Here is a 26,466-nt window from a genome sequence, read left to right as displayed (position 1 = left end):
AAAAGGCATCGAAATACTTGTCAAGGACTTTATTATTACTGGACAAAGGTTTATTATCAAATAATAACCACTGACGTAATGGAAACTGATAACTGTCTGTTTGACTCAATTTCATACATCATATTCGATGTTTTTGGCAAGCTTGCAGCTGCCATTTAATATCTAAATAATTAAACACTGCACAATTATGTATTTTTTCATGCTTAGCTCAATGTGTTTTGAGAATTTCTCATTGTAAAATACAAATATTTATGTAAATATTTTGTGTGGCAGTTGCATATATGTTGATCTGCGTCTCTTGCATTATTTGGTTGAGTAACGTCACAAAAAATACATAACATAAATACTGTATCTGACAAGGAGAATAATTTCTTGAAACACTTTTTCGAAACAAGTTTTGTCCAGTATGAAAAAGCCGTAATTGGTGCTCTGTTTAGAGCAGAAACATTTTAGCAATGCGAAGTGAGTGAAGGTGTGAACTAGTGCTAGAAGTGGCTAAACAATGACACACGCTAAATACTATTCAACAAAGGTGTGGCAATGATCACAATAATCACACAACTGTACAACAATCATCAAATTGCACATGTGCAATAGAGATTGTTTGGAAATGGTTGTGATTGGTCACGATATCTTTATTCGAATGAATCTTGACCACCCAGAAGCAGTATTGGGAAATTGGTTTACAAAATTTGATTTTGGGAGCACCATGTAAGTGGGGTTCTAGCTACTCCCATCAGCCACGACACCAAGTAGAGCTTGGCAGTGGCAGGAGATACTGCACGAATTGCTCCAACCTTTACACATTCTCCACTCCAAATCCAATGAGCAGGGCATCCTGGTGTCAAGAAACTTAACTATGTAATGTTTGTAAACAGTACTTAATGGCTGATGTCATGCCAGCATCACTTTATGCCAGTTTTTCTCCACGAACATTTTTTCACAAAGCGTAAATCACAGGAAAATTATAAATACGTTGACACAAATTTGAGTACGAATTAAGATTGTGGATATAGGATATTTGACGGGAGCCATGAGAAATGTCGTTAACGCTGGAAAAATGTTAATTCCGGGAATGTAAAAGCAGGGTTATACAGTATCACATTTCACTTCAATACTGATGTGAGAATGTTACAATGTCTCTTACTTCCCAACATATTGTATGCCAGCTGTTCTCTCTCATTAGCTGCATGGGAATGAAATGAGCGTGTGGCATTGTTGGCCGGGAGGCCACATCCGGTGAAGTTCAGCTGCTGAGTGCAAGTCTTATTAAAGTTGACGCCACATTGGGCAACTTGAATGCTGGTGATGAGGATGAAATGATGATGAGGACAACACAACACCCAGCTCACGGGCGGAGAAAATCTCCAACCTGGCCGGGAATCAAACCCGAGCCCACTGCATGAGAGACAAACATGTTACCACTCAGCTAAGCAGGTGGACAGCTGCATGGAACTAGCAGCTAACACACACCCTTTTTTTCCTGTCATGTGTCACGGTGAGCACTGACACCACTGCAGCACGAAACAGTTTAGTACACCACCACTATCTAGGCTTTTACTGTCTCCTGCAGAAATAAATACTATTGTTGAGCATTTGTCCAATTTTAAAGTCAATGCAGTTCTGACTACAAATGGAGTCAGGTAAACTGCAGTTTAAACATGATAGATGTTCCTACAATGCCAAAGCACACAGTATAGATTGCTATATTTGACAGCGTAATTTAATTTGTTGCCCACTCACTACTCCCCATCCTGCACTTACCCTAGTTCTCAGCCACAGTGGTATCACTATTACCCCTCTGTAGTGCTGTGCTCGACCTACTGTGAAACACAGGTTGCAGTATCTTTTAGGGTGCAAGTGATACGTAACAGCAGCAGCTAATACATAAAAAAAAAGACTGCAATCATGATTCGGCCCAATTTTCAAACTTTTGCTCGTCCTGTGATCTACTGATGGCTGTTGGTACTATCTCCATGATGGGTCTCGCCGCTGTAATTTTTTCTTGCAACAACAATTATAGTCAGTTTAACATGATTTATTTCTTCTGTTAGATATTTCATTCAGGATTAATTTTACCTCTTGCTTCACCTTAATGTCACCATCATGCCCTCATTACAGGCTGGTAACATTTTAATCCAGTATTCTAATACTGTGAACAGCGATTGAATTTCTCATTCACAGTCCACTTCGTAACTCATTGCAGTCTCTCATAATAAAATAAAATATTGATACAGAATCAAGTAATGGTTTTTGAAGGGCAACATCTTTACTTTTGAATCTTATCTTTACTTAAAGCATTGAACAGATGCCCAGTATGGTATCCACACATGTAAGAGAACTCTTATTGCAAACCTGTTCGAAAACATTGCAGCACAAAACAATCTTGGTACACCACCGGCCCCTGTCTTAAGAGCTTGTAAGATAATAGAATTTAATACTATTTCCTTCTGTGTTTCACAAAACTGTCATATTTTTTAAGCAGGAGAGAGAGCTGTAGTGGCTAGTTCATAGTTCCTCACATATCCTTTGCACCAACACCACCTAGAAGTGTCATGTGATTGATTGAGCAACGTCGATATTGTTTTGAGCGCAACAGTATATTGGGAAATCATGAGCCTGTTCAAACTTGACTATCATTTGTCCATCCCCGCCCTTCCAAATTCCTCAAAATTATTCTGCTTGTGACCTCAATAGTCAAAGCTTCATCTGTAAATGTAAAACAATTCCTATACACCCAATTAACCAATGTAAAAATATTGATATATGCAGCAATAGTTCAATCTGAGAATATTAGCTGACATTGTATTTTTCAAATGACAAATTTGGGAAAATACTTCCTCTTATAATCAAAAACAATTAATTATTGACAATATAATGTAATTGAAAGGATAAAAGAAATCTACTCACTAAGCAGCGGCTGGGGACACACACATAAAACAAGAATTTCTCACCAGAGAAGTGGCCTACATGATGCGAAAAAATGATTGGAGAAAAAATCATTACAGAGAGTCGTGAAAAAAAGACAAAATCTTACAAAACCTGGAAAACATACAAGAAAATGGAAACTACTTTTCTTGGCAAAGAAAGTAATGTAGGAAATGGCAGAAAAAATTTATCATACTGGTTTGGTGGAAAACAAATACATAAAAATGTGAAAAAATGTATAAACAAGGTAAGTGGAGGGTGGGAAAGAAAATAGCTGTCAAATATACAAATTAATTGACAAGAAGCAATTGGGAGAACATCCTGCAGTGTAGTGAAAAATAAACAAATCGTTATAGGCAAATTTGTATATGTAAATAACAATGGACCCATCTATGCGCAATGAAATCAGTACTAGAAAAGATGCGGGGGTGAAGTGTTGATTAATCTGGATGGTAGAGAGAAATAAATGAACGGACTAGCACAAAGGAGTAGAAAACAGATGACAGTTTGACCAAGACAGATGATGACAAAGACTCACAAAAGGGTTACATAAGGAAAAACACTACTGACAAAACTTAGAGAAGCAGCAATTGAAGCTGACTGCTGAATGATTCTACTGCCGTCTACATACATTGTGCCTATGGGCCACGAAGATAAAGATACTAGAAATTAGGCCTCATATGGAGGTTTACAGACAGTCATTTTTCCTCACTATATTTGAGAGTGGTACAGGAAAGTTTGTCCACTTTTTATAAGATTCTGTCTCTTTCCATGACTTTACCTACCAATTTTTCTTTCTTTTACAATCATTTTTTTGTATCAGATAGGCTTCTATTCTGGTGAGAAATTCTCGCCCATTCATTAAAACCTTTTTTTTTTTTTTTTTATTTGCGTGTGTTGTTCTGCTGCCTCTTGTTGAGTAGATACTTTACTTGTCCAGTCACATTATATTCACTAGTAATTGCGTAAATACAGTAAATCAAAGTGAAGTAACTCTGATATGAATCTTGCACCTCCTAAAAATGAATCCAGAGCTATAATTGCTACAGTATCTCAATCATAAAGTTTAATGGTAAAAGGGCACACCAAGAAGTTTTCTACTGGAATTGCGGGCCTCCAGCACATTACACTTACATCCTTAGTCACATATCAACAGGCATCACCAGGTATGTCGTGGAGGAAAATTATTTACGCATTTGCAGATGCTGAGGAGTAAGAGCAATGGTCTGAGCACTTCTGTGTACACCTTCATATCTCTTATTATAATCTCTGCATAATACATAATAGAACGCTGGTTTTGTCTGTGACATCTCAATTCTCTTAGAGATGGCAAAAAAACTTTGAAGAGCAGTTGAACATAATGGATAGTGTCTTGAATAGAGGTCAAAAGATGAACATCCACAAATTTAAACTGAGGGTAATGGAATATAGTCAAATTAAACTGGGTGAAGCTGATGGAATTTGATTGTGAAATGAGACACTAAAAGTAGTATATGAATTTTGCCATTTGGGCAGAAAAATAAATGATGATGGCTGAACAAGGAAGGATATTAAATGTACACAGAATTTGGCAAGAAAATCATTTCTGGAAAAGAGGAATTTGTTAACACTGAATATAAATCAAAATACCTCAAAGTTCCTCCTGAGGATAATAGGGTGTAGCCTTGTATGGTAGTGAAACATAAGCAACAAACAGTTGAGACGAGAAGAGGACAGAAACTTTTAAATGTAGTGCTACAAACTATGCTGGAAACTACACTCCTGGAAATTGAAATAAGAACACCGTGAATTCATTGTCCCAGGAAGGGGAAACTTTATTGACACATTCCTGGGGTCAGATACATCACATGATCACACTGACAGAACCACAGGCACATAGACACAGGCAACAGAGCATGCACAATGTCGGCACTAGTACAGTGTATATCCACCTTTCGCAGCAATGCAGGCTGCTATTCTCCCATGGAGACGATCGTAGAGATGCTGGATGTAGTCCTGTGGAACGGCTTGCCATGCCATTTCCACCTGGCGCCTCAGTTGGACCAGCGTTCGTGCTGGACGTGCAGACCGCGTGAGACGACGCTTCATCCAGTCCCAAACATGCTCAATGGGGGACAGATCCGGAGATCTTGCTGGCCAGGGTAGTTGACTTACACCTTCTAGAGCACGTTGGGTGGCACGGGATACATGCGGACGTGCATTGTCCTGTTGGAACAGCAAGTTCCCTTGCCGGTCTAGGAATGGTAGAACGATGGGTTCGATGACGGTTTGGATGTACCGTGCACTATTCAGTGTCCCCTCGACGATCACCAGTGGTGTACGGCCAGTGTAGGAGATCGCTCCCCACACCATGATGCCGGGTGTTGGCCCTGTGTGCCTCGGTCGTATGCAGTCCTGATTGTGGCGCTCACCTGCACGGCGCCAAACACGCATACAACCATCATTGGCACTAAGGCAGAAGCGACTCTCGTCGCTGAAGACGGCACGTCTCCATTCGTCCCTCCATTCACGCCTGTCGCGACACCACTGGAGGCGGGCTGCACGATGTTGGAGCGTGAGCGGGAGACGGCCTAACGGTGTGCGGGACCGTAGCCCAGCTTCATGGAGACGGTTGCGAATGGTCCTCGCCGATACCCCAGGAGCAACAGTGTCCCTAATTTGCTGGGAAGTGGCGGTGCGGTCCCCTACGGCACTGCGTAGGATCCTAAGGTCTTGGCGTGCATCCGTGCGTCGCTGCGGTCCGGTCCCAGGTCGACGGGCACGTGCACCTTCCGCCGACCACTGGCGACAACATCGATGTACTGCGGAGACCTCACGCCCCACGTGTTGAGCAATTCGGTGGTACGTCCACCCGGCCTCCCGCATGCCCACTATACGCCCTCGCTCAAAGTCCGTCAACTGCACATACGGTTCACGTCCACGCTGTCGCGGCATGCTACCAGTGTTAAAGACTGCGATGGAGCTCCGTATGCCACGGCAAACTGGCTAACACTGACGGCGGCGGTGCACAAATGCTGTGCAGCTAGCGCCATTCGACGGCCAACACCGCGGTTCCTGGTGTGTCCGCTGTGCCGTGCGTGTGATCATTGCTTGTACAGCCCTCTCGCAGTGTCCGGAGCAAGTATGGTGGGTCTGACACACCGGTGTCAATGTGTTCTTTTTTCCATTTCCAGGAGTGTATATGAGTAGCTCCAATAACTAACGAGAGGTACTGCATTAAACTGAGGAGTAAAGAAATTTAAGGCACAAACTGACTCAAAGAGGAGATCGGAGGATAGGACACATTCCAAGGCATAACAAAATTGTCAATTTGGTAATGAAGGGACATATGAGGGGTAAAAATTGTAGAGGGAGACCAAGGCATGACTAAAGCAAGCAGGTTCAAAAGGATGTTGGTTGTAGTAGTTATGCAAAGATAAAAGGCTTGCACAGGATAAACTAGCATGGAGAGCTGTATCAAACCAATATTTAGAATGAAAATCCCAACAACAGAAGAGCACTGATCAAAAGGGGGTCTAGCCTAAACCATACAAACATTTTTACCTAAACAACAGCTTTGCACCAACTGAACAGTAAATGCTCTCATAAATACAAAACCTTCATTGTACTGTCCAATGCTTATTCTGTAAGTTATACCTCCAAAGTTTAATGACCATTTCTGCAGTACTCTCTTACGGGCCAAGTAATATTCACGCAAACAAAGTTGCATTTGGCACGGTGGATGATGAGAGCGACTGTAAATGGGAAATGCCTTCATGGTCACTCCCATAAGACACCACACCAAGTACCAGCTTTGTTTGCACATATAATATCTCATTAGGAACAGCAGGCCCCAACTTTGATCATTTTCATTTTTCAGTATGTATGTATGTATGTTTAAATAGATGAAAAATATTTTAGGGTAGATGACAAAAACACCTCTACGTTACTTCCTCATTATCGTAGTTGGTCCATTTTACATCACCGAATGGACATGGCAAGGTAATTAAATGACTTCACTAACTCTCTGTGATTTACTGCTGATGTTATACTGAAGCAATTTACCCATACTACTTAACATCTGTATTCATTTACAGCGAGATGGTGCACAAACTAACTGAAGAGCTTCTGCTAATTGTCAATGACTAGTACAATAAATCTCAACAATCAATATTATTTTCACAGATGAAATTGTTATAGTCCATTCATTAACATTACACCACACAAAACTGTTTAAATGAGATATCTAAAGACTTCATAGAAGTGACTGCATACCTATAGTAAAAACTACACATTGCATAGATATCAGTACACAAGGTTCTATACAAATGTTTCCACTTCACAAGCATGTCAACAATCAAGCTAAATGCTACAATTATGATATGAAACAGAGAATGGGCCACTTGTGTCCATTTGGCACAAATTTACAACTTTCACCATTGCATTACCACAATGCCTTGTGCAGCTGGAAGTCACAAATTCCCACCCATCCCCTACCTTTCTCTCACTATTCTCTATTTCATATAAATGTATGCCTAGCCGCGTCATCACGAGTGGTGTCTGTTCTGTTGAATATGTCCGACAGGACAGATGCCTTGTAGAAAGAAGGCTTTCACGACCGGGTGACATGGCTGTTGATATACTTTCCAGGATGTGAGGTCGTGGTCCAAGAACTTTTCTGCTCCTTACGTTTCGTCCAGGACTGCGCTGGACGAAACGTAAGGAGCAGAAAAGTTCTTGGACCACGACCTCACATCCCGGAAAGTATATCAACAGCCAGGACAGATGCCACTCAAATATACGCATTGCTATTGTTTTGTCCCAGTCACGCATAGTAAAACAATTATGATCAATTCTTACAAGAAAAACCAATATGATAATGCTACTTAATATGATTATTTTGTTTTCCAGTGTATGGCCTACCAAACAATATTTGTATTAAGGGCTTACAGGTTGACTGCTACTTGAGAGGAGCTTTCCTTCATTCATTCGTTCATTCATTCCTTTCATCTCCTATCCCTCAGTTTATTTTGTTTTGGCGAGACTGGAGACTGGTGGAACACAACCACAAATAAAATTTTAATTAATAATTTCCTTCCACTTTCATTTGTACAGGATTAGACTAAGAGAGTAAAATTATGTTTGTTAACTTGACTTGTATATTTTGTCAGAAACCAACTTGTGCAAATATGGGTAAATCATTTGTTTTTTGTATATTATTTTATTTTAAGATAACTGGTTTTCTTGAAAACATAATGAATCTTAATTACTTTCATGCTATTGCAAATGAAAATAATGCTCACTGTTATCAAATAAACATCAAAATCACATTTGATTTCAGCACAAACTAGCAGGCACATAAGCTCCAAAATAATTTAAAAGTTGTTGTTACTCAAATTACCCGGTCCATACTGTTTTACATTCCTCCAGCTTTCTTATGATCATGTTGTGGAAATTATTAACAATAGTTTATGTCTAATTACAAATTAAACTATTGGCTGAATGCTGCACAAGAATGGTACCGTGCCTCAAGATGTCTGTTCAGTTCTTTATCAGGGTGTATACGTGGACAAGGGAAAAAAATTTCTGGATTTCCCGGTTAAAAATACACTTTCTCCCGGGTGACAGTATATTTTCCCTTATCAATCCTTTGAATGGTTATGGTTTTATACTGTTTTATTTAATAAGAAGTGCTGTATGTTGTCTCGAGAATTCCACCAAACACCGCATGTTACTTTCCGAATCCTTGAAATCGAGATTTCGATGTGCTTTTGTAAGCTGTTCGTAGCTCACGTCACGTGATCTCGCCAGCCGGTGACAGCGGTTATTCAGAGAATAGGACACGTGATGTAGCCAGCCAACAGCAACATCACTATTAAGTAGCACAAACACACAAACAGGGAAAGTTAATAGTTTAAATTAATATACATAGTGCTGCTACAAGAAAAGAAAAGCTTTCACTTATAACAGTGGTCTCAAGCTGCAAGAGAAGCTAAGCTTTCGCATATACTGTTGACCTTTTTTGCGTGTGTTACACTTTAAGATACACATCACACAAATGTGCCAGTAAAATTTTTAATAATGACATAAATGTCCGATCTTCAGGGTTCGAAATTCTTCTAAATGGCTCGTCATTAAAGAGTTGATTTTTAAATGAGAGTCAAATACTCTGTGATTTAATAAATCCATGGTATATTCTTGCACATAGCTCAACTTATGTAAAAGTATATTTACTTTGAAAGTAACACTTTTCAAACCACCATTCGCAATATTTTCCCGCGACCTGTTAAAAATTGGTTTGTTTCAGCAGTTGCCAGAGAGCGCAGGTAACAGGCGACACCGCGCTTGAGTAGCTATCATGACATAGGAAGCACGTATGTAACTACGTGTAAAATATTGAAAGATCACACATTATGTCATAAAAGAAACAAGACATCAGAGGATACTGCAAGAGCATTGGAATTTCATGAACAATATTAAAATGTGCACATTTAAAGTGCATACTTAAAGGGCACATTCGCATGTCCAGATTCCCAATGAAATAGACCTCGACCTGATATTAAGCTTCTTTTCAGTGTGGTTTTCGGGATGTAAATTTTCTTGGAGCACCAGTACTGTATTATATCACGTTTGGGTCTTTTGATGGCATAATGCCACACGTGCTAGAAAATGAAAACGTGCACTTGAAATGCAGCAAACAGTTGAAACTAGCCAGTACTGTGGAATTAAACATTTCATTTCAAATACATTGACTGCCTCTGCAGAAAAGGTTAACAAAAGCCTAATTTCTTTAGCAAACAGACAAAAATAACTTCATTGTTATGCAAGGCGGTTAATTTTTGACTGTCAGAAAGGTGGAAATAAAATAAAATCTGAAACTAATGACATATTTCAACCTTCCGTAATTATGTGAATGTGTTTTAATTCACTTGATAGCGCCCAGCCACAGATATCCGTTTTGTTTTCATTTGACGTGAGAATAAACGAAGGGGAAACAGCAAAATCACTAAACGTATACGCGGGTCACATGGAGACTACGCACTATAGCTCAGACTGCTCTGCGCATCAGCCCCGGATCTACGACATTTGCGAACTGGGTCAATATTTAAAAAAAATCGAATTTTCAAAATATGTTCATCTTGTAGCGCACATCTGTCTGAAACATAAAACATATGTATTTGAGGAAATGTAAGACATATAATTTGGTCTTAAGTATGCCTCTTCATAAAGCATTTTTCTACCGCACGTCCAAACTATAGTCAGGAGAGTAGAAATTGAAATGTCCTGTGGCGTCTCTCTTGCTCCCAGTCGGCTGGTTTGACAGCCTGCCCCTCTTTAAAAAAATCTCACAATTAATAGCGGATGGGATTATTTGTAATGGAGAGAACAAGAACTCTTCAGAAAATCTGAAATCTTTATTGCCTAATAGCTAATAATTTGCTGTTTTGTGTGACATAAAACCAATACTGACAAGAGATAAGCAGGAAATTACATATTTCTTCAGACCTTAGCTCCTAGCATTTTTTACTCTCTAATCTTGCTACAGCTTTACATTACCTCATCAAAGTTCGTCAAACGTTTTGCTACATGAAAAATCTAAATGTCGTTATCTAATACTGAAAAAGCTGTTAATACAAATAATACCCAAGACTGGTGTGGTTTCTCGATCTGATTACGTCTATTTTGTCACTGATTGCTAGATAAAACAAAATAGGCCTTTCTAATATGGCAGCAATTTTGTAACACACCAAATAAACGAGACTGTTTTGGCACAAATGGCCATTTTTATAACACGACAGAATATAATCCAATATGTACCAATATCAAATGCCTATTAGGCCTACTACAAGCACAAAGCTTTATGTTATGAATTATTTTCACATTTCATTCATACACACCAGCTTCTCAAGCATGAGAATGGAAAGCAGTATTACGAAATTTTTATATAAATTTGGAATCGTCTTATTCTTCCATAATTTGTGTGATGTCCCCGTTTCTTCTCCTTCCTCGTTCTAACAAACAATCTTGTCATCACCAATTCTGTAGCTATTGCTGCCACTGTCAAAATTTGTTCGCCGATTAACTTCACTAATCCTGCCAGAATCACAGCGTTAGTTATCCCACGATTATTTTCCGGTTAGGTGTTATTACTTGTTCAAACAACACGTTTTCCACGTTACTTCCAGAATAGAACTTACGCGGCTGCTAGGCGGGGACTGTACAACTGGTCCTTACTAGTGTAGCGATCTGGCCAAAAATTTTCTGTCAAAATTTCGTTTTCTTGGATGCACCGAGAAGATAATATGTAATCTTTCTCACCTGTTATTCCTGTCAGTCGTTTATTTCCACTCTGGTAGTCTGAATCTATGGATTTCGCTAGTAATTATAACATCGCTGATCATTCGCAAACCCAATCAACCACGTAATCAGACAGCGATTGGCATTCATCAATTCGGCTTTACTCCCTCAGCTCGTATAGCCCCGTCCCCTTTTGCCTGCTGAAAGTTTATTTCTGGATGCGAGGAGGATTCTCCTGACAGAGACATCACATACACTATGCATACATTCAAAAGTCAACTTAGGATTCATTCAGAAATAAAATTAAAATGTGTTCGAAAACCAACAAGGAGCGTTTCAAAATGATATGAATAATCAATAGGCAAACGTGCGCTGGATGCTAGGTGCTTTGTGAAACAAGTTGTTTTCTTCAAGAATATGAATTTGGCGCCCCCTTTTCCCGGTAGCATCTAGCTGCTTGTTGCGACTGCTTGCACAACCAACAGCCACATTCCTGTTGCCAGAAGCGGGAGAATCTACTACTCAAGCGTGACTCAAATGCGCATGCGCATGAGCCCGTGCGTAACTGCTAAAACAAATCTAATGTAAACAGTTGCGACTTCACGCTCAATGGAGGCAATTTGTTGTTATGAAGCACTGCATAGTCTTCCTAAAGCCTTTGACACATTTTCAATTGGCAGACGCTTGCATGAGCACTGTGTGTCATTGTTGTATATGACGCATTTCCTTTGCAGTTTAAGTTATTTTCGTTTTTTTCTCTCATTTTTGTTTTATTGTTGAAGTATTATTCTGCAGTAGTGGCATACAGTAACATCCTTTGTTAGAGTATCAGTTCTTACCAGTCAAAAATACAAAAATTTAACTGAAAACTAAAACAATTAAAAATTCCCGGAATTCTAAAAATATCCCGGGTTTTTCCCGGTTTTCTCCTGGAGGAAAAAATTCCCGGGTTTTTCCCTGATCTCCCGGCTGTCCCAGGTCATATACACCCTGTTTATGAACTGTTTGTGTTAATCTATTAATGCCACACTGATGACGTGCTGACATAGTTATGTTGTTACAGATCTTTGTTATATATTCCTTGCTACGGGCTTTGCTACCCTTGGAACAGAATATTCTGAGCTCAATATAGACATTAAGCAAATAACTGTTTCACTTTTAAGCGACTAACTACTGGGACATTCTTGCTTGCACAACACATAAATCAAGTTTTCTTTCGCATTTAACAATGTTAAAGGTTGCAAACAGAATTCTAATCCCAGGCTTGACAGTCTGTTCTTTTGCAGATATCATTACATAAAGTTCCTGAAATGTTTTAAATTAAAAATGAAACATGTATCAAGAGCACACTTCCCAGCCACAAAACATTATTAATCATAAATTTTCAAGTCATTGCTACATTATCCTTTAAACACCTGTTCACTGGTATCATTCAGCAAGGTGTATGCAATTGCCTTTACTGAAGTAATAATATGTAGTGAATGGTAACCAACAGAAGGCGTACTGAAGTGCAATAAACATTATTGAAGTTGGTGATTCTGACTACTTCAAAGAAAATAAAAACCAAATGAAGATTGCTTACCTCAAATCCGAATTTGTACCCAAAATGTAAGACTTCCCTTGAGCGATTCAGAACTTGTAATCGGTCACATTCCTCAAGGTCAGTCATGTCATGAGCATCACAAGTATCTTCCACAAGTCGTATAGTAGTAGTAATGTCAGAACAGAGGGAAACAGCACGTGCCTACAAAATCCGCAGTTTTGTTTATATTTCAGCTGTAAAATAACATTACAACATCTATCTCCACACAATTACACAGTACAAATCAATATACAGACTACATTATGGAACAAGTTGCCTCTCTGTTTAATTCAAGCTGAGAAAACATATAATTGTAACCAATAGACAAAAAATGTGTGTTTTGGATCATCTGAATAATAATTGTGACTATAGTAATAGTTCTATGATTTATTCAACATTATTGCATGTGAAACAACTTCTGATCACTTTAACAAGTACAGGACACAAGTGTCAACTGTTTCAATACCTTCATAACTAACCTGTACCATTTTCTTACTGGCACACTGATTTTATTGTCCATTTTTTGGTCTTACTGTGCTTAATACTGCCATACAAGCGCTTTTCAATATTTCAACCTAAGCTAATGATGGCCTGGAAATCTAATGTGTTTCAGATAAGATTCATTTATGCATAATTGCAGTTTAATGATATGAAGGCTTCTTCCAAAGCTGCAGGTAAACCTTCTAGTGAACTCAACTCATCGTTCCTAGCTCCTTTCTCAACTCTAAATTTTTCATTTTCTTGATGCAATCGCAAACCACATTACTGTGTGGCGGAGAGCACTTTGTCTACCACTGTCACTTCCCTTTTTCCTGTTCCAGTCATGTATGGTTTGCGGGAAGAACAATTGCTGGCAAGCTTCCATGTGGGATTGAATCTCTTTAATTTAATCTTCATGGTCTTTATACAATACATACACAGGAGGAAGCAAATTACTGGCTGACTCTTCTAGGAACACGCACACTCAGAATTTTAACACAGAGCATACCATGCTGCAGAACATCTCTCTTGCCGTATCTGCCACTGGAGTTGACAGAGCATTTCCGCGACGCTTTTGCACTTACTAAATGAACCTGTAATAAAATGTGTTGCTCTTCTTTGAATCGTCTCTAATGCCTCTGTCAATCCTATCTAGTACAAATCCCAGATTGATGAGCAGTATTCACGTATTGGTCAAACAAGTGTTTTGTGAGCTACTTCCTTTGCTGATGGGCTGTTTTTCCTGATGATTCTTCCAATGAACCCCCATCTAGCATCTGCCTTACCAGTGATCAATTTATGAGGTTGCTCCACTTCAAACTGCTCCATATGCATACTCCTACATGTTTTAGGGAAGGAGCTGCTTTCAGTGATTGTTCTGGATGCACGTGACCATATAATATTGGGTCTCTTTTTCTCTATGTACCTGCAATATGTTACATATTCTGACTGATCAAAATTACAAATGTTCTCTACCTAAATTGTTAACATACATCTATTTGAAACTTATATCATTCACTGACTGTCTACCTTTTTAATACAAGGAGAAATAAAATAAACAAAATGAAACTTTTCACATTAATTTTTAACTTCACTGCCTTCTTTGTTTACTTTGACTGTCATCTGTGGTATCACTATTTTTCATCATCATCGTTATTATCCTAACAAGACATCTATGAATCTTATGTCTTCATTGTCACAAATATTTGGCTGTTTCTCCCGAATATGTTGTGATTTATGAGGTTGTGATTCTGGTGGGGCTCGAGAACACAGCTGCTGCCCCCCCCCCCCCCCTCGAAAACATAGTAAATTTTGCTTTTTTACTGATGTGGTAATGATACAACATCTCTTGCTTCCTAACATATTGTCTGCCTGCCACTCTCTCATTGGCTGTGTGGAACCAGTAGCCAATACACCTCCAATTGTTCCTGTCAAACATCACGATGATTGTCAACAACATTGCTGCATGAAACATGTAAGCATGCCACTGGCCCCAATCTAGACTTCTAGCACATGCCGCAGAAATGTCTACTACTGTTGAATATTTGTCAAATTTTATTCTGAATGCAAATGGATTCAGACAAAATTCAGCTTAATGTCACAGATGTTCATAAAAAGCCAAAGTACGCAGCAGTAGACATTCCCATGGTTGGCAAGATGAAGTAATTTCTCCTCACTCACAGCCAAGCTTGTTTCACTGTGCACTATGCAATGTTCAATAGTGCTGCTCTAGAGCAACAGTGAAACATGTGATGTTTAAAGCTTTCCCGGCGTACTGATTGTTCCATAAAAACACGGGAGAACTGCCGGATATCAGTAACTTCTTGCCACGATATTTTGGCGCAGAGTCTTCATTGAAGATGGCCAGAAGATTCTGCGCCAAAATATCGTGGCAGGAAGTTACTGATATTTGGCAGTTCTCCCGTGTTTTTATGGAACAACAGTGAAACATCTTCGAGATTGCACATCATTTGTAATAACAGCAACTAATGCATAAATAAAATACAGTTTAGAATCAAGTAAGGTTTCTGAAGGAGATTTTCGCCTTTGAATGCTACCTATACTTAAAAAGCAGCCTAAATGTATGTATATGGTATCCATATATATGATAACTTTTATTACAAACCTGTTCAAAAACAACAAAAGTTTGTACATTGATACAATTTAATGTTATTTCCTCTGATGCTTCAAAAAATTGTCAATTTTTAAGCAGAGCATTAGACTGTTGTAGTCACTAGTAGACAGTTTCTCGCATATCCCTCGTGGTAGCGTTCACAGAATTGGTTGAGCAAGGCTTATTGGGAAATCTCAAGCCTATTTGAATGGAAGTATTGTTTGCTATGCTCTACCTTACGGGACGGTTCAAAGTAAATTTTTATGGAATTTTAATAGTCAAAGCTTCATCTGTAAATGTAAGACAATCCCTAAACTAATCTATTAAACAATTTAAAAATGTTGATCTCAGAAGTAATTGTGTAATCTGCGAATATAAGATGACCCTATATTTTTCGAATGTTGAATCTGGTAAAAAAACCTCCTCTTAAAATCAGATAAAAACATTACCACTTCCTGCACCAAGAGTCAATCCTCTGCAGACCTTCCTGGACCTTGCCACAATTTCTTAGCATTGCAGTTTCTCTGATTGTGCCAGGGTTGGCACTGTTCCAATGTAAGACCTAACTTGGCAACACTTCCACTGTCTGAAATTTATGAGATTGCTGCCAGAAAGATGGTTTATCTGTGGGCCACTAAGGATGAAGCTGATGATGACAGTAGAGAGTGAGAGGAGAAAGAGGACACTTGTGATGGCTTTGCTGATAAACAGATGTCTGCAGCTGGTTTGGTTAATGCCCTGAAGTTTATGCTCTGCAAGATTGTATATTGGATGTTGGTCTCCTGCTGGGCCTGGTGTACGCAGCGAGCCTGGCCTGTGCTTGTTCTTCATGTTAAAAAGCAATGTCGTACAATGATGACCAAAATTAAAACAACAAACAGAGATTTTGTAAGGTTTATTTTGCCACAAAATAGTATAAACAGGTGAGAGTAAAGTAGAAACACCCAATGTAAACAACTGCAATATGCATAACGGTAGACAAAAATGTTCATTTTTTTCCAAATTAACAGATTTGCACACAGATTCCAACAATTAGTTAATGTGTTCAGTATGGGGTGTGACCATCTTTAGGAGCAATAAAGGCCTGACATGACAGACCTGCTGTGAATATCACCAATCTCAGGTTGAGGCAATAATGCCCATTCTTCCTGGAGAGCTGCTCACAAGTCTTGTAGAGTGGTCAGTGGATGCTGAAGTGATGCAACCTGTCTTCCTAGTGCAACCCAGGCATGCTCTATTCGATTCAAAATGGGAGAGCAAGCACGTCGGGCCATATGTGCACTACACGCAGCAAGTGGCTACACGGGTAGCAGGGGTTGTGTGGCGTGGACTGGGCGGTTTTTTAGGTTAGTAGTTAGTAGTAGTTTATCCTGTAGTGAAGTAGAAGTGGATAGTTCCTGTGAATTATTATGGGTGGAGGTTACACTCAACAACCGAGCTACGTTAATAATTGGCTCCTTTTACCGACCTCCCGACTCAGCAGCATTAATGGCAGAACAACTGAGAGAAAATTTGGAATACATTTCACAGAAATTTTCTCAGCATGTTATAGTCTTAGGTGGAGATTTCAATTTACCAGATATAGACTGGGACACTCAGATGTTTAGGAAAAACCCACCGTGGTTCAACAACAAAGTTAGGAAACTACTGCGAAAGCAAAGAGAGCTTCACTGCAAGTTTAAACGCAGCCAAAAACTCCCAGACAAATAGAAGCTAAACGATGTCAAAGTTAGCATAAGGAAGGCTATGCGTGAAGCGTTCAGTGAATTCGAAAGTAAAATTCTAAGTACCAACTTGACAGAAAATCCTAGGAAGTTCTGGTCTTACGTTAAATCAGTAAGTGGCTCGAAACAGCATATCCAGACACTCCGGGATGATGATGGCATTGAAACAGAGGATAACACGCGTAAAGCTGAAATACTAAACACCTTTTTCCAAAGCTGCTTCACAGAGGAAGACCGCACTGCAGTTCCTTCTCTAAATCCTCGCACAAACAAAAAAATGGCTGACATCGAAATAAGTGTCCAAGGAATAGAAAAGCAACTGGAATCACTCAACAGAGGAAAGTCCACTGGACCTGACGGGATACCAATTCGAGTCTACACAGAGTACGCGAAAGAACTTGCCCCCTCCTAACAGCCGTGTACCGCAAGTCTCTAGAGGAACGGAAGGTTCCAAATGATTGGAAAAGAGCACAGGTAATCGCAGTCTTCAGGAAGGGTCGTCGAGCAGATGCACAAAACTATAGACCTATATCTCTGATGTTGATCTGTTGTAGAATTTTAGAACATGTTTTTTGCTCGAGTATCATGTCGTTTTTTGAAATCCAGAATCTACTCTGTAGGAATCAACATGGATTCCAGAAACAGCGATAGTGTGAGACCCAACTCGCTTTATTTGTTCATGAGACCCAGAAAATATTAGATACAGGCTCCCAGGTAGATGCTATTTTCCTTGACTTCCGGAAGGCATTTGATACAGTTCTGCACTGTCGCCTGATAAACAAAGTAAGAGCCTACGGAATATCAGACCAGCTGTGTGGCTGGATTGAAGAGTTTTTAGCAAACAGAACACAGCACGTTTTCTCAATGGAGAGATGTCTACAGACATTAAAGTAACCTCTGGCGTGCCACAGGGGAGTGTTATGGGACAACTGCTTTTCACAATATATATAAATGACCTAGTAGATAGTGTCAGAAGTGCCATGCGGCTTTTCGCGGATGATGCTGCAGTATACAGAGAAGTTGCAGCATTAGAAAATTGTAGCGAAATGCAGGAAGATCTGCAGCGGATAGGCACTTGGTGCAGGGAGTGGCAACTGACCCTTAACATAGACAAATGTAATGTATTGCGAATACATAGAATAAAGGATCCTTTATTGTATGATTACATGATAGCGGAACAAACACTGGTAGCAGTTACTTCTGTAAAATATCTGGGAGTATGCGTACGGAACGATTTGAAGTGGAATAATCATATAAAATTAATTGTTGGTAAGGCGGGTACCAGGTTGAGATTCATTGGGAGAGTCCTTAGAAAATGTAGTCCATCAACAAAGGAGGTGGCTTACAAAACACTCGTTCGACCTATACTTGAGTATTGCTCATCAGTGTGGGATCCGTACCAGATCAGGTTGACGGAGGAGATAGAGAAGATCCAAAGAAGAGCAGTGCGTTTCGTCACAGGGTTATTTGGTAACTGTGATAGCATTATGGAGATGTTTAGCAAACTCAAGTGGCAGACTCTGCAGGAGAGGCGCTCTGCATCGCGGTGTAGCTTTTTCTCTCCAGGTTTCGAGAGGGTGCGTTTCTGGATGAGGTATCGAATATATTGCTTCCCCCTACTTATACCTCCCGACAAGATCACGAATGTAAAATTAGAGAGATTCGAGCGCGCACGGAGGCTTTCCGGCAGTCGTTCTTCCCACGAACCATACGCGACTGGAACAGAAAAGGGAGGTAATCACAGTGGCACGTAAAGTGCCCTCCGCCACACACCATTGGGTGGCTTGCGGAGTATAAATGTAGATGTAGATGTGCAATATCTTCCGTTTCCAAGAAAACATCAACGGCTCTTGCTCTATGAGGTCAATCGTTATCGTCCATCAACACAAAGTCTGGGCCCGCACCAGCTCACAACAACCACAAGTAAGGTCGCAAGATCTCATCACAATACCGGACAGCAATCAAATCTCCGATTCATCCATACAATTTCATGAAGAGGTGTTAAGGTGGTCAACATAATCTCTGCACACAACATTAGAGATTCTCCTCTATATCAGTCTCTTTCCATAATGTTTGGGGCCCAAAATCATGTTCCACTTTCCCTCCAGATGCAAAAGTGTCAAGAATCACTCTCCAGACCCAATCAGGACTCATCTGTGAGTAGAACTTTGGCCCACTGTTCGACTGCCCAGGTGGCACATTGACGACTCCACTCTACACATTCCCTTCTGTGAAGATGCATCAGAGGTACACACATGACAGGCCTCGAACAATGAAGGCCACTCTGCCAAAGCCTTCTGGCTTTGTCTTGATACAAAACATCCAGTGGGTGCTTCGAGATCAGATGCCAATTGCCTTGCAGTGCTAAGGCAGTACCATCATGTCCTTACATCCAAATAACGGTCCTTTCTTTCTGACCTCATACATGGTATGCCCTGCCCTGGTATTTGGGGTACTGTTTCGGTCTCTATAAATTGTTGCCACATCTGAGAAACAACAGCATGGTTCACATTAAGCTATCGGGCCTCATCAGTTTGCGACTGTTCTGCCTCCATTCTTCTTATTGTCCTCCACTGCAGGGAGTCTGGTAGGTGCCTTCTTTGTGACATACTGCACTGTCAGTGACTGTATACACAGTGATTGTGGATGTGATACTACCTGATAAACATCACCCCATTTGACAGGTGCCCTGATGTAATTGTTGATATGATTGTCCATTGATCAGAGTGCCATTTTCCGTGCAGAAGACGATTGTACAGACATCTGCTGATATTTTGTATGATTTTAAGGTGAATTAGACACAGGACGAGGAAATAGTGTTTTGTTGCTTTAATTTTGGACATCAGTGTAGTTGCTGAATTCTGTATTGGATGGTCGTGAGCTGTATGGTACTGAGCTGTGTTCCTGTATTAAAGCTCACAGAGTGTTTCTTAGGACACTGATATTTCTGCTCGCTCTTTTTTTTTCCAGAATCCATGTTGCACTCATGTCATTAACTAGCAGTTACTAGGCTGTGTACTGATATTTACACCGGTCAGCAGTTGTAGTAAAAGGAAGAAGTGTTAAGAACAGTGATCGCTGGCTATTAATTACAGTTTGTTGCAGATTCAATTCCGTTTCCATGTGTTACTTGAACGAATCGGTGCACTAAATGGCTGCCACATGTGGGAAGGAGAGTGGTGCTGGTGCAGCACACAGCGAACAAAGGAAGCTAACACTGATTATGCATTACACTATGTAAATGTAAGGTATCTATTATAACAACATTTTCTAATGTTCGTTGGAAGTGTTGAGAGATAATTTTCCTTACGATTGCTGGAAAAGTCTTTAAGCAGCTTCATTCCCTACATCTGCATAATAATCTGCTGAAGACAGCCACAGGATGAAAGTTCATATTATATGAATGCATGGTGTTGTCTGTTCTTTTGCACATGTATGAAAGAAAAACACTATGTGGAATCTGCAGCTATGATACAGTATATGTAAATTGATGGTGGAGAAGGAAAGGGACTATTGATGTCAGCTGCATCGGGACTATACGTGGAATCAGCAGCATTGAGTGAAAATTTGTGCTGGACTGGGAATCGAACACATGGTCTCCTGCTTACTAGAGTTCTGCATTAACTACTGTGCCACCCAGACATGGAGTTTATCGCAATTGCGTAGACTATCTCGGTATGCTTCTCAGCCGACCAACGTTCCTACCATGTGCCATCTACCCATGGCCCCCGTCCACATCATCCACGATTGCTCTGAGAGATTCTCGCAGGGGTCACATATAAATGTGCATGAACACTGAAGAAGGTAGATTAGTTGCCCATCTGGCAAATCAATTATATGAAAGTGTGGAGTCTGTTCCTTCAGATATGTTAATTGAAAAACTGTTTCATTAAGTGATTCTCAAGCATGAAGACTGAAGTTTTTTAAATAATGCTGGCTTTGTCTTAAATTCATATTTTTTGACCTGTGAGCCCATATAAATTGGTTTTGGCAAGCTGTGGTGGATTAGTGTTAAATTTAATAACAGTTTTATTAAATGTTTTACGTAAAATGTCTGACCCAAGCACAATCAATCTCTCTGTCCTTTTAATCCTGACAGCCCACTAATCTGCAACAGTACACATCATCATCATCATCATCATGATCATCATCACCATCATCATCATCATCATCATCCACAAGAAGCCTCATGGAACTTCCAAGGTTAATTACTAGGTCATTTATACAAACTGTGAAAATTAATTGTCCTATAACTTTTATGTCTGAAGACTTCCTTCTTGCTAGAAGCTATTCAATCCAATCACAGTTTTTGTTGTGCCAAGTGCTTTCTCGTAGCTGATAAAAACTCCACAGGAAGCAAAAACTGATTTTTGGTGCTTCTTTTAATTCCTTCGTTGACAAACTGTAAATAGTACATTGTGTTGCACCACCTTCAGAGGCCAGCTAGGTATTTTCCAGTTTAAAGTGCTTTTCGATGCAATCAGTAAAGATTTTTGTAAAAATCCTATGTATCACAAAGGATTAATGAGCTGGCAGTTCATATCTTCCCCATTCTCTTTCCTGTGGATTACAACAAATACTGCATTGTTCCAAATATCTGGTATTGCCTTCTTTGTAAAAACTCTTGAAAAAAATTTTACACATTTTGCTTTCACCACCTCTCCCCCTACTCTTATCACTTCTACTGATTTTCTTACTCTTTCCACCTGCCAAATGGCTTTTCTTACTTCTTCTGGTAGTATCTTTTACAGTATTGTCCTCCTCCTAGGGTAATGAACATGAAAATTTGATGCATGGGACAGGCACATAAAATTATCATAAACTGAATACATGCACTTTATGTACATTAAGAATAAATAAATGGATTTCAGAACTATTAGTGGCTGCATTCAACAACTTTTCAAAGAAAGAGAGAGAGAGAGAGAGAGAGAGAGAGAGAGAGAGAGAGAGAGAGAGAGATGGGGGGGGGGGGGGGGGATAGAACATTCATTCTGTTAGTGTAAAAGTTGCTCTGGCATTTTGAAAGGCAAGAGAAAGAATGCAGAAGTGAGCTTTATGTTATGTCAAAGAGTAAGTTGCTTGGACAACTCAGTTGGTATGGCACTAAATTGGAGAGGACATCTGGTCACATACACAGGCTTTATCTTCCATTTGTGATCACATTTGACTACAGGAAGTGAATATTTATGTTAAGGAGATGACACATATGACGAAGTGCCACTTTTCTACATGCTGTGTTTACTTACAGTTACTTGGTTAAAACATGAGGCTCTAGATGATTCCTACACTCGGGTGTGGCACTAGATACGGTAATGAACGTTAATGAAGAAGTAGGATTTGATAAATCAAAGACACGAAAAAATAATTAAAAACTTATCAACAAAAATAAAATGATCCACATTAAATTTCATTTAACAGCAGCCAAGGCTACAAGTTATAGTGGTGGGGAGTGTCTAATACAAACCTTAAGTTCTTGCAGCGAACCAGCAATAATAACACTGCATGAAGGGTGGATGCTGCTCAGGAACTCAGGGTTTTCTAAGTCTTTCCTCAGCGTTTTTGCAAATGCCAGTGCCTTTAATGCCCTATCACGTGCTTCAGTGTACAGGAACTGGATTTCCCTGCAGACGGACAGTGCCGTTTGCCTGTGCAAATGTGCATAAATAAATTTTAATTATTTCTATTTTGAATATATGAAAAATAAAACAATCAGTGCATCAACACATTCAACACATACCACCACACAAGAAGAAATAAATAGGTAAGGAACAATTACATAAAATTTCTTCAAGATGAAAATACTTTATTGCTTAAAATACTATTGTGAACATACAGTGTGTTTTTTTCCTTAAGTATTCCTTTAGAAATATGAGCGCTTGTTCATTTTCGACACTAGGACACACATCTCTTCTACCACAAACTCTTTGCTTTTCATATTTTGGGAGGAGGTTGTATGGACCGAAAAAGAAATAAACTTTTAACGAACATGGGCTCCAGAATATGTACCTTAAGAGCTACGAGCACTGGTTCACTAGAAGAGATGTGCTCCACGTTAGCGAAAATGAACAAGTGCTCATAGCTCTTCAAGTATGTATTTTAGACCCCATGTTTACCAGACTTTTTTCCTTTCTTCTCCCAAAACATGGAAAGCAATGACCTTGCAGCAGAAGAGATCTGTTTCATAGTACTGAATATGAACTATTGTTCATACCTCTTAAAGTACACATTTTAGAGCCCACGTTTACTAGACATTTTTTCTTACTTTTGTACAAGGAACCTGTTGCAAAAGTTTGTTGGTGCTTTTTTTTTTTATTTTGAGACACCCTCTGTTAATATTATCACTTACAGTACTTGTGTAAGCACCTAAAGTTATACCTCTTTTTGGTTTGCAGAACAAGATAAATAACTATTATTGCATATTATAGTCCCACTGTTAATTTCTCATAACGCGTATCCAGCAACTGCACACGCTATGATGCTTGTGCTGTGGCAGGTAGGGATGATGATGACTGCATGGTTATCAGCACCCATCTGTTTCACTGTCCGGTCTCACAACTGTCCCGAATGATGATGAAATGATGAGGATAACACACACCCAGCAGTCTCCGGGTGGAGAAAATCCACAACCTAGATGGGAATCTAATCTGTCAACCTGTGATCCAGAGGCAGCAACATTAGCCACTAGGCCATGAACTGCAGATGTGGCACTAGAGGTGTACAAATTCCCCTTGCAGCCTGCTTGCCCCTAGCTCCTCTGCAACCATTCATGCAGGTCAGCCTGCCGCGACGTAAACACAAGAATGCGCATGTACTGAGGCATAGTGGGTAATGCGGCCGATACGGGCTCCCGCAAGCCCGGGCTACCTGGGTTCCCGCAAGCCTGCCAAGCTTCACGGGACCCGCTCAGCTTGCTGCGCCTGACAACAGGTTGCGCTGCCAAGCTCCCGTGACTAGAGTAGCCAGGTAGTTAGCCCGCAGTTCATTTATCGCAATGGTGGAGGCAGCACAATGAATAGGTCGAACTTTAGTGAGATTGAAAAAAAATTGACAATTGGCGAATACATGCTGGTAACGAAACAGAGCACAAGTGCCGCATGGGAAACGTTTTCGTGTGTTTATGAGGCCGCTTCAAATAAATCGGTAGGTGTGTCTCAATGCAAACTATGTAAAAAGCTCTTAAGTACTTATTCGGGAACCTCGAGTATGTTACGACATGTGTGCGAATTTGACAAGCAGTTCCCTCACTCCATAAATATCTTGAAAGAGGACAAAGATTTAGTGGCCGAAAAGTGCGTCGAAATGTGTGGTAAGGACCTGAGACCATTTAGCAGTATAGAGGGAGAAGGATTTCTTAATTTAGGGCAGACACCGATCGACATAGGTAAAAAATATGGCTCAGTTGATATTAAAAATGTTTTGCCTTCCCCAGTGACAGTAGCTAGGAAAGTTCAAACCTTAGCTGATAAAGTGCGCAGCAAAATGCTTCCAGATATAGTGCATGCGATTCGTTCTGGTATATGTGCCAGTACAACTGATCTATGGACAGACAATTACAAAGCGGTGCATTACATGTCCGTGACAATGCATTACATAAATTCAGACTGGCGTTTGAATAAATATGTACTGATGTGCTCTGCGTTTCCTGACTGCCCAAAAACTGGCTCGAATATTCGAAATGAGTTGGAAGATGGCTTAGAAACTATGGGTGTTTCTCGTGAAGACATTGCCAAAATTACGTTTATCACAGACCAGGGCAGTAACATTGTCAAAGCTCTCGAAATATATCAGCGTCTTCCATGCATGGCTCATAGTATAAACACAGTCTTGAAACATGTTCCGAGTGAACAGTTTTTGAAAGAAGATGTTCCAAATATATTAGCCACTGTTAATACAGTGCGGGCTACGGTTTCGTACTTCAAGAGAAGAGGTCTCTGTGTGAGACTGAACTCATCTTTAAAGCAGTGGGTTTCAACTCGTTGGAATAGTTATTTTGACATGCTTGTATCAGTCCATTCTCAGATTGATTCAGCGAAGGCTGTTTTACATAATGAAGGTGCCTCTGATAAGATGCTGGGTTGTGACCACCATATAACTGGCCAGCTTATAGAATTTCTTAAGCCGTTTAAAGAAGCCACAGTTGATATAGAGGGTGACAAGGAACCAACCCTACATTTAGTTCTACCGTGGTTTTATGCCTTAAAAACTCACTGTACTGTACGGGATAACGATGAAGAGGTTTGTAATTTTATTCCATCTGAATATTATAGAACCACTTGTGAAATATGTATGTTGAGAAAATGTATTTTCAGGACATGAAACCTTTTAAACAAACCGCCAATGCCTTCCTAGAACAGAAAATGTGCGTTAGTATGTTGCATAAAATTGCAACGTTTATGGTGGCTAACTACCGCACATTAAGAAAGTTAACCGAGGATGAAAAAATTGAAGTTTACCAAGCAGCACGACAGATGTGTGCTGAAGGTAAGCTCCTAAGATAATGCATATATTCTTCATCTACATGTACATGGTTACTCTGCAAGTCACACGCAAGTGCTTGGTTGAGGGTTCATCGAACCACTTTCAACTTATTTGTCAACTATTCCCAAATTTCGCGCGGGATAGAACACCTACATCTCTCCGTCTGAGCGCTGTTTTTTTGTATTTTATTCTGATGATCATTTCTTCCAATGTACGAGGGCAGTTCAATAAGTAATGCAACACATTTTTTTTTCTGAAACAGGGGTTGTTTTATTCAGCATTGAAATACACCAGGTTATTCCCCAATCTTTTAGCTACACAACACTATTTTTCAACGTAATCTCCATTCAATGCTACGGCCTTACGCCACCTTGAAATGAGGGCCTGTATGCCTGCACGGTACCATTCCACTGGTCAATGTCGGAGCCAACGTCGTACTGCATCAATAACTTCTTCATCATCCGCGTAGTGCCTCCCACGGATTGCGTCCTTCATTGGGCCAAACATATGGAAATCCGACGGTGCGAGATCGGGGCTGTAAGGTGCATGAGGAAGAACAGTCCACTGAAGTTTTGTGAGCTCCTCTCGGGTGCGAAGACTTGTGTGAGGTCTTGCGTTGTCATGAAGAAGGAGAAGTTCGTTCAGATTTTTGTGCCTACGAACACGCTGAAGTCGTTTCTTCAATTTCTGAAGAGTAGCACAATACACTTCAGAGTTGATCGTTTGACCATGGGGAAGGACATCGAACAGAATAACCCCTTCAGCGTCCCAGAAGACTGTAACCATGACTTTACCGGCTGAGGGTATGGCTTTAAACTTTTTCTTGGTAGGGGAGTGGGTGTGGTGCCACTCCATTGATTGCCATTTTGTTTCAGGTTCGAAGT

The 26,466-nt window shown here is 40.1% G+C and overlaps 1 protein-coding gene across 2 annotated transcripts in view; it reads right to left on the bottom strand.

The window, feature by feature from the left end:
• LOC126415753 (mitogen-activated protein kinase kinase kinase 4) overlaps positions 1-26,466 on the bottom strand; it is a 212,394-nt gene that overhangs the window by 63,050 nt on the left and 122,878 nt on the right. For both annotated transcript variants that reach the window (XM_050083454.1, XM_050083455.1), the window contains exons 14-15: positions 22,569-22,749; positions 12,788-12,949 (exon numbers count right to left, since the gene is read on the bottom strand). In XM_050083454.1, coding sequence (XP_049939411.1) covers positions 12,788-12,949; positions 22,569-22,749 — 343 coding nt within the window. The remainder of the gene's footprint in view (positions 1-12,787; positions 12,950-22,568; positions 22,750-26,466) is intronic.

Source organism: Schistocerca serialis, chromosome 1 (assembly GCF_023864345.2).
Source record: "Schistocerca serialis cubense isolate TAMUIC-IGC-003099 chromosome 1, iqSchSeri2.2, whole genome shotgun sequence".
Taxonomy (NCBI): domain Eukaryota; kingdom Metazoa; phylum Arthropoda; class Insecta; order Orthoptera; family Acrididae; genus Schistocerca; species Schistocerca serialis.
Note: the sequence above shows the minus strand (reverse complement) of the source record. Positions and strands in the feature narration are given on the sequence as shown.